The sequence below is a fragment of the Colobus angolensis genome, unplaced genomic scaffold, assembly GCF_000951035.1.
Source record: "Colobus angolensis palliatus isolate OR3802 unplaced genomic scaffold, Cang.pa_1.0 Scaffold38, whole genome shotgun sequence".
NCBI lineage: Eukaryota > Metazoa > Chordata > Mammalia > Primates > Cercopithecidae > Colobus > Colobus angolensis.
Genome location: NW_012117154.1, coordinates 7570815 through 7582399, shown reverse-complemented (window position 1 = coordinate 7582399; position 11585 = coordinate 7570815). Strand labels below are relative to the sequence as shown.

At 56.6% G+C, this 11585-nt stretch overlaps 1 protein-coding gene across 1 annotated transcript in view; it reads right to left on the bottom strand.

Moving 5' to 3' along the window:
- Positions 1–11585, bottom strand: part of AGPAT3 (1-acylglycerol-3-phosphate O-acyltransferase 3) — a 129333-nt gene that overhangs the window by 11238 nt on the left and 106510 nt on the right. Inside the window, 5 exon segments of the mRNA XM_011954127.1 lie at positions 2434–2449; positions 4034–4136; positions 5490–5643; positions 7026–7187; positions 8314–8483. Coding sequence (XP_011809517.1) covers positions 2434–2449; positions 4034–4136; positions 5490–5643; positions 7026–7187; positions 8314–8483 — 605 coding nt within the window.

Below are 11585 nucleotides of genomic sequence, written 5' to 3'. Positions count from 1 at the left end.
AAATAAATAAATAAATAAATAATAAAAAGACAAACAGGCAGAAACCTGCCGTCCCCAGGCAACCGCAGTGCCTCCCAGCGCCCAGGAGGGGGCGACGGCGCACCACAGAGCGGGAAAGACGCGGCTCCAGCTGCGGGGGCCACCCGCGAGGGTTCCACAGCCGGGCAGGTCACCACGCTCGAGGGTCACGCGCCTCACACTTCAGTCTAGAAACCGAGGAACCCGAAGCTTCGGTGTATGGGGATTCCACCTATGGATCCTCAGCCCATCAGAAGTGAATGCCGAGTCTCGTTATAACACAAGCACACACCAGCACCCACCACACAGCACCCCTCAACACACACCACCTGCCAGCACACACTCACACCGGTGCACACCCCGGCACATGCCAGCACATACCCCACACGCCACACGCAAGCACACGCCACACACCACCCATCAACACACACCACCTGCCAGCACACACTCACACCGGTGCACACCCCGGCACATGCCAGCACATACCCCACACACTACATGCGAGCGCCAGTATACAACAGCATACAGCACACACCAGCACACATGCAGGGTTCACAAGGCTCGGCCGCACGCTGGTGAGCAGATGGCCGTGAAGACAACATTACGTCCCGGTGAATCAAAACAGCTTAACGTTGGCCCCAGGTTCAACTGGCGTGGGGAGGATTTGCCACAGACACCATTTCAGGAACAACCGAGGCGCAGGGGCTCCTCTGTCTACAGTGAGGGGAGCGGCCTGCCCAGAGGCCGGTGCTGGCTGACTGGTTCCTGACACACACAGCCCCACGTCATACACACCACACCACACGTCAAACACACCTAATTTATACACACCACACCACACACACCACCCCCCACGATTCATATACACACACCGCACACACCACACACGCACATTTATAATTTATACACACCACCCCCACATATATGATTCATATGCACATACCACACACCACACACCACCTTTACATACATGATTTATATGCACACACACCACACACATATGATTTATACACACACATTACACATTATACCACATATACCCACCAAATCCACATTTTGCACACACATGCATTTATAATTTATACACACATACCACACACATAGTTCAACACACCACACACACATAATTTACACACACCATACCCCACACAGCACACACACATCACACACGCCATACACATATGTAATTTATACACACACCATGCTGTACACACTCCCACATACACCACCCCACATGAATACACAAAGTTTTACACACATACTACACACATATAATTTATACACACGTATATATTATATACACACTATACTGCACGTACCACACCCATACACAACAAACACACATAATTTACACATAACGCACACACATACATCACACATGCACACATAACACACCATGTGCACATCACATATACCACATACATGATACACACCACACATACACATCCCACATGAACACACACACACACATACCCCACATAAGGGTTTTACTGTATGTCTGCTATATACATTATGAAATATATAAACATAAGAATTAAAAATAAGATAAAAAGTATAAATAAAAATTCTACTTTTTTCTGCATCCCAGGGTGTCACCCTGAGCATCTGCCTCCTGGAGCTGACTCAAGCCACTTGAAGGCCCTCAGCCCAGAGGCCAGCCCTGGGGACAGAAGAGCCCTGCAGCCATCCTGCACACACTGGCCCTGCTTCCCTGTGGCCCCCACCCATGCAGGAGGAAGGCGGACCAGCCCCATGCCGTGCAGAGCCTGGCGCCATGATGGCATGGCCACAGGGGCGCGCGGGGACACTGCCGCTCCTCCAACAGCGAAGCGGTCAGTGACGTGAATAGCTGAAGCCTTAGAAGTTCAAAGCGAGTACGTATTAAAATATGATTGGGCAAAATAAAGGCAGCGGCAGGGAGGATGGCGGATGAGGAATCTCTCCGTGGTGAGCTGCGTGGCACCCGAGGTGGAGGCGCTGTGCGGCTTGGCAGGCGGCCCGGCTCCTCCACGGCCAGCGCTGACCTTGGGCAGCTACTCTGACCGCCCAGCCTTGGGCCACCACTAACCACCCAAGGATGAGAGCGAGATGTGCCTCAAGGGCTCCTCTCGTGAAGACGACTGAGGCCAGCTGTGGCCAGGATCCCGCACAAGGCCACCGGCTGCTATCATCCCACCTCATGCCCTGTCCCAGCCTGCCATCTGGACCGTCCAGGGTCCCGGTCAGTCACCGCAGTCTCCACAGTCCACAGTGGCTCAGAGCTCCCTCCCAGGGGTTTTAGGCACATAAGGGAGGGAACTCTCCGCTCGTGGTCCCACTCACCCCGGGTCAGGAGAAGAGCGCCTCCGCCTCTAATCAGTCAGTCCTTGAACTTCAGAAGGGAGTGTTACCTGGCTTGTGTTTATGTTCACAAACCCTTCCTGGAAACCTCCTAGAGTGTGGCCAGAAGAACTGGGTGGTGGTGTGTTTTGCTTTGTTTAATTTGTACGTGCTCAGGTTCTCGCAATTAGAATGTAGAGGGCCTACTGTAGCCACCACGGGCAGGCTAGGCTGACCAGGACACACACTCAGTAGGTTGTGGTTGCATTGCAAACATGGAGACGCATATAGTGACAGCTCTATGCAGCTTTACAGAGCAAGGAGGGCCTTGCCTTTCTGCACACACTTGAATGAAACCAGAGACTGACGAGTTCAACAAGGGCCATCCAGCGCAGTTTCTTCGTGCCTCAAAAGTCTGCCTGAAATGATGATTTATGCTGGAATTAAGGTCACAACCTCAACCTGGGCTTTAAGTCAATAGGATTTCTGGGTGGATTTTCTCCTCTATGTAAGCCAGAGAAGCTTGGAGAGTCCAAGGGCAGCAATGGCTCAGTGGCGGCACCCACAGCCCTGACTGTGTGGGGAAAGACGCTGCCCTGAGGAAAGCCGCTAGTACCCTGCAGAGCAAGCCCCAGGCTCCTCCCCGGGTCTGGACACACCACTCCCATTTTATTTCACTGGGGCAGGACTGGCGCCCCATAGCACGGAAGCCCCAACTCTCAAGATGGGGTTTAAGAAAGGCTCTTTGGCCCAACATGGTGGCTCACGCCTGTAATCCCAGCACTTTGGGAGGCTGAGGTGGGCAGATCACCTGAGGTCAGGAGTTCGAGTCCAGCCTGGACAATATGGTAAAACCCCGTCTCTATTAAAAAAATATGAAATTAGCCAGGCGTGGTGGCGGGCACCTGTAATCCCAGCTACTCAGGAGGCTGAGGCAGGAGAATCACTTGAACCGGGGAGGCGGAGGTTGCAGTGAGTCAAGATTGAGCCACTGCACTCCAGCCTGGGTGACAGGGTGAAACTCCGTCTCCAAGGAAAAAAAAAAAATCAAACAGGTTCTTCCTCTCCCTTCACCACTGTCTCCTTCAGACACTATGGTCCCTCGTGTGCTGGGGCTGCCATCGCCAGGGCCAGCAGAAACCCACTCCCATCACCAGTGCTGCTTCAGGCCAGAGGCTCTGCAGGGGGTCCCATCCTGCCCACCAAGAGACCTGCCTGGGTTTCACCCCTGGGTGAGAAGTCAGCACCGTATGCCCCCCAGGTCGTGTGACTGCGGGCCCCAGGAGACTTACGGAGCCCAGTGGGGTTTGAGACCAGGCCCGGGAAGGGACAAAGCGTCTTACAGAGGGAACTGCAGGGGCTTCCCAAGAAGGCAGAAGGAGAGGATGGAGGTGGCCCCCAATGCCAGGTCAACGATGTCCCCAAAGGAACGAAACACACCATGGGCAACGGTGAGTCTCCCCACGCATCCCCGTGTGTCTGTGTCCTTTCTGCGGCCTGCATCCCGAGCCCCGGACGAGTCCTGCAGGGCATCTCCGGTGTCTGTTTAGTGGGGCAGGGCTGCAGACGGGCCTTCCATGGGAGTTCCACCCCGTGGGACTGTGGGACATGGGGCCTGGATCCAGCCGCCCTCCCGGCCTCTGCCCAGTGCAAACTCAGCAAGGTATGGGGGGTGAGTCACAGGGTCTGGCCTCACCTCACGCACATGTCCGCCTCGTACTTCTTCCCGTAGAGGATCCCCAGCAGAGACGGGTTCTTGTTTCCTCTGAAGTTCAGGGTTACGTCATAGACAGCTGCGACTGTGGGAGGAGATGGGAGGGTGGGTGACCCAGCCCAGGTGGCTGCATGGTCACTGCCAGAGGGAAATGCAGGTTCCACCTGGGACCCAGCCCATCCTGGAGAGAATATGCGAGGGGCCTGGCCCCGTCCTGGGGAGAACACACTGGGACCTCTTCTCCGAGTTTTCTTTCCCCCTCTTTTTGCCTCGTTCTCCTCTGCTGGGGAGGGCACATAGTGGCTGACGTTTCCCATGGGTACTGATGCTGTCAGCAGGACCCTCACGCTGTGAGCGGGACCCTGCTGTCTGGACCTTGCTGTCTGGACCCTGCTGTCTGGACCCTGCTGTCTGGCCTCTGCTGTCTGGACCTTGCTGTCTGGACCCTGCTGTCTGACCCCTGCTGTCTGGACCTTGCTGTCTGGACCTGCTGTCTGACCCCTGCTGTCTGACCCCTGATGTCTGGACCCTGCTGTCTGACCCCTGCTGTCTGGACCTTGCTGTCTGGACCCTGCCGTCTGGCCTCTGCTGTCTGACCCCTGCTGTCTGACCCCTGCTGTCTGGACCTTGCTGTCTGGACCCTGCTGTCTGGACCCTGCTGTCTGGACCCTGCTGTCTGAACCTTGCTGTCTGGAACCTGCCATCTGGCCTCTGCCGTCTGGACCTTGCTGTCTGGCCTCTGCTGTCTGACCCCTGCTGTCTGGACCCTGCTGTCTGACCCTTGCTGTCTGACCCCTGCTGTCCGGACCCTGCTGTCTGACCTCTGCTGTCTGGCCTCTGCTGTCTGACCCCTGCTGTCTGGCCCCTGCTGTCTGGCCCCTGCTGTCTGGCCCCTGCTCTCTGGCCTCTGCTCTCTGGACCCTGCTGTCTGGACCTTGCTATGTGACCCCTGCTGTCTGACCCCTGCTGCCTGGCCCCTGCTGCCTGGTCCCTGCTGCCTGGACCCTGCTGTCTGGACCCTGCTGCCTGGACCCTGCTGCCTGGACCCTGCTGCCTGGACCCTGCTGTCTGGCCTCTGCTGTCTGGCCTCTGATGTCTGACCCCTGCTGTCTGGCTGTTTTCTGTTATTTGTCCCTTTCTTTTATTTCTACTCCTTTTGGATTAATAGGATATAATAATGATTATTTCCCCTTCATAAGGTTTTACATTACGTATTTTTTATTATTTTAATTGTTTCTCATGAATCAGCATTTTATCACCTCAAAATCTGACGCGGGAACCTTGTGGCGCCAACCCCCTCACTTGATTCCTTTCTCACTTTCGCTCTCCTGTGTTTCACATGGAATGCACTATTCTTTTTTTTATTTTTATTTTTTTAAGAAATCACTATTTTCCGTGAGCACAGTGGTGGCCCCGGCTCGGGCAGTCTGGGGCCTACCTGTCCCCCGGAGGCACTTGACCGCGGTGGTGAAGCCCTTGGTCCGCGGCAGCAGGTGGTACTTGAGGACGGGAAGCCCCTTAGCAGCCGCCACCTCCATGCTGACGCGGTGCTTGGTCTCGGTGAAGCGCGTCCCCTCGCAGTACAGGAGAAACTAGGATCGACACGGAGACAGAGGGTCACTCTACAGAGCAGCTGGGGCAGGCGCATGTCCAGGCCACACCTGCCTCTCTGACAGGTAGCAAAGGTTGTGGCTGAATTTGTGGAAATCTTGCTTTAGCAAGCAGCATGGGTTAGGACTAAAAGGTTCTTTTATTCTAGGGCCAGAGTCTGCACTCCAATCACACACGTTCACTCACATAGGAGAGATCTCCAGAAAGAACTTTCCAGAAAGAAGTGAGACATGAAGGTGTGTCGGGGCAGCAGCCTCTGATCAGTGAGAAAACAGAGAGGGTTCATCCACTTGCCACAGCATGAGTTAGAAATGTTAACAGCAGGCCAGGCATGGTGGCTCAAGCCTATAATCCCAGCACTTTGGGAGGCCAAGGCAGGTGGATCATGAGGTTCATCAGGCATTCGAGACCAGCCTGGCCAACATGGTGAAACCCCATCTCTACTAAAATACAAAAATTAGCTGGTCGTGGTGGTGTTCACCTGTAATCCCAGCACGGGGGCTGAGGGAGGAGAACTGCTGGAGCCTGTGAGGCTGGAGCCTGTGAGGCAGAGGTTGTGGTGAGCTGAGATCATGCCACTGCACTCTAGTCTGGGCGACAGAGTAAGACTCCATCTCAAAATTAAAAAAAGAAATGCTAACAGCAGGCTGGCAAGGTGGTTCATGCCTATAATCCCAGCACTTTGGGAGGTCAAGGTGGGTGGATCACCTGAGGTCAAGAGTTTGAGACCAGCCTGGCCAACACTGTGAAACCCCATCTCTAGTAAAAATACAAAAAATTAGCCAGGTGTGGTGGTGTGCACCTGTAATCTCAGCTATTTGGGAGGCTGAGACAGGAGAATCGCTTGAACCTGGGAGGTGGAGGTTGCAGTGACCCGAGATTGTGCCACAGAATTCCAACCTGGGTGACAGAGCAAGACTCCATTTTAAAACAAAACAAACCAAAAAAACAAAAACAAAACAAAACAAACAAACAAACAAAAAAGCCAGAAATGCTAACAGCACAGGCAGCCCATTTTCCAATACAGACCAGGAAGAAGGGACAGAAAAAGGGATGGGGACGCACACTGAGCAGGGCAGGCACAGCCGGGGCTCCCTGGGGGCACCCTGCCCTGCCCCTCCCCCGCCAGGTCCCCTTAGGATGGCCTGGTCAGAGCTGGGATTGCGGCGAACAGCAGGGAGGTGGCCCAAGAGAAGCCTCCACGCCTGCAGCTCGGATGCGGAGCTCTGGCCCCATGGAAACTGTGCCCCGTGTGCAGGGGCTCTCCTGGGGTTTCCCAGCCTGGGACGCGGGCAGTGGTGCGTCAGGAGTGGGCGTGGCCGCCTCCCGGCACGCAGGGTGTCAGGCCGCTCCGCGCACTCACCCACATGTACTCAGGGTAGTCGGACAGGCGCTTCAGCCCTTCGATGACTGTGTCCCGGTCCTCCTCCCACTTCCGCTTGCAGAACACGATCTCCAGAAAGTACCAGGTCCAGCCGATGAGGGGCACGTACAGCAGCTCCTTCTTAGCGAGGACCTTGGAGCTCTGGAGGGAGGAGAAGGAGGGGCACCCGGCACTTCAGCATCAGACAGAGGCCAGGGGCTTGGCCAGGCTCCCGGCGCACCCAGCTCCTGCGTGGTGTTGCTCTGGGAGTCATGGCTTTGGGGCTCAGGGGGTCTGTTGTGAATGAGGACTTGGCTTCTGAGAGTGAGGGGGCCGCCCCAGAAATGAGGAAACTGAGGCTCAGGCTTGGCTGGGAGGGCCCTCAGGGAGGGTGGGTGAGCCGGATGCAGAGGGTACCAGGCTTCCTGGGGGTGGCCTGGGGGTGCTGCCTCACACAGGGGCTTTGACTGCAACAAAATTCCTCTGCCAGCATCGGGGAGTAGTTTAGGTTTCATCCGAGGCAGCTTAGCTAATGGAAGTGGTTCTGCGGGGATGCAGGTGGGGTCATCTCAAAGGTGAAGGTCATGATGAGAAAGGAGGGCACAGCTCGGGGACAGCTGAGGCCCCGCGGGCCAGGGCCCCTCAGGCAGCCAGGCACCACTGCCCAGCTCAAAGAGGAGCCCCAGGAGGAACACCCAGGGAATCGGATCCCGGGGGCCTCTCCAGCACCTCCCCAGGGACTCCCCTGCTCCCCCAGCCCTTTCCCTGGGAACCCCAAGGCTCCCCCAGCTCCTCTGCTGGGACCCCCACTGCTCCACCCAGTACCTCCCCCCGCAGGGCCCTCCTGCTCACCCCTGGCACCCCCCTACTCCCCTAGCTCCTCCCTGGGACCCGTGCCACTCTCAGCAACTCCCCTGAGACCCCCATGGCTCACCCTAGCCTCTCCCTGGGACCTCCCCCGCTCACCCCCAGCCCTCCCCAGGACCTCTGCTCGCCCCCAGCCCTCCCTGGGACCCCCCTGTCACTCACCCTTAGCCCTACCCTGGGACCACCCCACCCCGCTCAGCCCCAGCCCTCCCCGGGTCCCCGCTCACCCCCAGCACTTCCCAGGACCCCCCCACTCACCGCCAGCCCTCCCAGGACCCCCCCTCGCTTACCCTTAGCCCTACCCCGGGACCACCCCACCCTACTCAGCCCCAGCCCTCCCGGGACCCCCCCTTGCTCACCCCCAGCCTTCCAGAGACCCCTCCTCCCGCTCACCCCCAGCCCTCCCCGGGTCCCCGCTCACCCCCAGCACTCCGAAGCGCTCACACATGGTCCACCCACAGAGGAAGTCGATCTCGAAGTTGTGGTTGAGGATGATGACCGCGTGCTCCTTCCCAAAGCGCTCCACCGTGGCCTGGTCCGTGAACAGCGTGCACTCCGTGCAGGACCACCACTCCAGCAGCATGACCAGCTCTGTGGACAGAGGGAGGGCGTCGGCACCGGTGGGACCCTCCTCCTGGGACAGTCAGGGAGCGCCCGCAGGAGACACCTACACTATTTTCATCCAGAGCAGAAGTCTCTGCCAAACATGAGTTTTGATGACTTACAATGAGTATGTTTTATGAAATTACAACGACCTTCTCTAAGCAACTGTTGGGAGGAGACAGACAGAAGGTAGCAGCAGAAAGGGGGAGAACTGCCACTCTGCACGGAGACACTGATCTTTACGCCCAATTACGATGCTCACGTGCGCCTTGGTGTGGCCGAGTCCTGCACAGCCACTCCCCCGAGAGGCGCAGGAAGATGAAAAATGTTGCTACATGATTAGGAAGCAGAATACAACCACTCGTGTCCGCAGAACAGACAGTGGGAGAGAACGCAGAGCGCTGAGCGGAATGGAATTATAGATGATCGAGTAATAGGAATTACACATTCTCCTAAAACTTGCTTTGGGGTTACACTGGTTTTCCACATTTTAAAGAAGGTCATGTGAGGTCTAGCCCACCCCCAGGAAGGCTGACTGGGAGTGCTCTACGGGGCTTGCTGCTGGGCAGGCGGCCAGAGGCCTGCAGGGCCCCCAGAGACAGCGGGGCGCACCTGACCCCGTGGGTGCCGGCATGTGACGGGTGCCAGTCCCTGCTTTGGGTGCTTGTTCCCCGCCCACCCAGGGGGTTTGGAGCCTCCTCCCTCGGTCCCTTCCCCTGGCTCTGGCCCCGTGGGCTGAAGACGCGCTTCCCAGGAGTGTGGGGCGGGGAGGCCCGTGGCTGGGAACTCTGTTTGCAGGCAGGAGACCTGCGCGCCTGTGAGGGCTCTGGGGACGCTGGGAACACGGCATTGTCTGTCTCCTGATGGGGTGTCCGGGACGCCCTCATTCCCCTTCAGGAGAACTGCAGGGCTGAAGAGTTCCATGGTGAGAACCGCACATCTTTGTCACACGCAGGCCTCAGAGGGAGTGAGTCCCGTTCAGAGGGCCGTGTAGGGAAGGACAAGAGGGAGGCCAAGCAGGTGGGCGTGCTGCTGGCCGCCGGAGTCTCGTGCCCCCCAGCCAGTCGTCCGGGAAGGACGGCCTCACAGAACAGGACGCGGCTTCTGGGTCAGGACGGCCACAGGTTTCCTGCGCTGGACACCAGCCGAGCTCTGAAGTGCGGGCTCTCTGCGAGGCCATCGCCCTGGGCTTCTTTTATACCAGTTGTTTATAAAGGACACTAGAGACCAATTCCAAAGACATCCTGTACGGGTGAACAAGGGGCCGCCACCCGAGATCACACAGCTCAGCCCAGGATGGCCAGAGACGCCTGCAGACAGCGTGCAGACTCAGGGAAGTGTCTTCCCCGCGGTCACGACGCTGTGTGCACACGCAGTCACGCAGAAAGGACGCAGAAAGGAGGGAACTCAGGGTTTGTGGGGGCACCAAGGTACCCCAATTCCTTTAAAAGAGAAAGGTCACCTGTGGGCAGAGGCAGTGGGCGGGAGGAAGTCCTGCGTGTGGGGAAAAGACTTGCTAACCAAGCCCCACCGCAGGCCTGGCCTGGCAGGGGCGCCCCCACCACTGGCTCGCCCCTGGCAAGTGCTCGAGACCTCTGCCTTTAGGGTCAAGCCCAGTGAGGGCTGGAGAGGAGGAGTGAACTGAACAAGAGCCCACACAGCCAGCCAGACACAGGCACACTCCCCATGAGTGGACAAGCTGTGCTGTCTGGAGAATGGTCCCATCCAAAGGTCACCTGTGGCAAGCCCAGGGGCAGGTTGCCCTTTTCCCTTGCCATTGGCATGCGAGGGCAGCCTTCAGCAGATCTCAGGACCCCTCAGCCGACGCTGGCTAACAGTAGACGGCTGTCAGAGTGGGCATCTGTAAACTGTCTTGCAGGGTGGGCGGCTCCTGGGCCCGACGTGAAATTCCTTTCATCATTTCCTTCACTCAAACATATGCTTCCCTAAAGCACAATGAGTAAGCCAGCCGTAGCCTATTTTTCAACCACTGATTTTAAAACATCTAAAATTCTGACCGGGTGCAGTGGCTCAAACCTGTAATCCCAGCACTTTGGGAGGCCAAGACAGGAGGATCACTCGAGGCCAGGAATTTAAGACCAGCTGTGGCAGCATGGCAAAAGCCCATCTCTACTTACAAATACAAAAATTAGCTGGCTGTGGTGGCAGGCACCTGTAATCCCAGCTACTCGGGGGACTGGGGCATGAGAATCACCTGAACCTCAGAAGATGGAGGTTGCAGTGAGCCAGGATGGCACCACTGCACTCCAGCCAGGGCAACAGACTCTGTCTCAAAAACAAAAAACAAAAAAACAAAAAAAACCAGACCAACAACAAACAAACAAACAAAAAACCTAAAATTCATCCAATAATATTTATCAGGCATTGCTGTGCACCTGCTGTGCGTGTTGATTTAGGCTTTATAATACAGCTCAAAGGCAGGTGGTTTTGTCTGTGCTCTGCAGATAAGAAAGTTGAGGTTTAGAGACTGAAGCCCTGACCGAGGTCCACGGGGATGGAGGAGCCTGGGCCCGGCTGTTTAAACGGCTCCAAACCTGCACCCTTCACCACAGCACCTATAGCTCTGCAGGTCAGATGACAGCAGAGACACACTGGCAGTGAGTTCAAAATGGGCAGCAAGAAGGTACCCGGCATTAAAGAACGAGAATAGGAATGAAGAAAATAAAACAGTGGTTCAGGGTCATTAAAAAACACTGTGGCTGGTGCGGTGGCTCACGCCTGTAATCCCAGCAGCCGAGCAGGCTGAGGCAGGAGGATCACAGGAGCCTAGGAGGTCGAGACCAGCCTGGGCAACCTGGCAAAACCCTGTCTCTACAAAAAATACGAAATTAGCTGGGCATGGTGGTGCACACCTGTGGTCTCAGCTACTCAGGAGGCTGAGGTGGGAGGACCGCTTGAGCCCAGGAGGCAGAGGTTGCAGTGAGCCAACATCACACCACTGCACGCCAGCCTGAGCAACAGAGCAAGACCCTGTCTCAAAAACAAACATCAACAAAGCCACTGTGATGTCTGCTCTCACCATACGCTACTGAACTGGAAAAAGCTTCCACACAGCTCTGACTGGAGAAG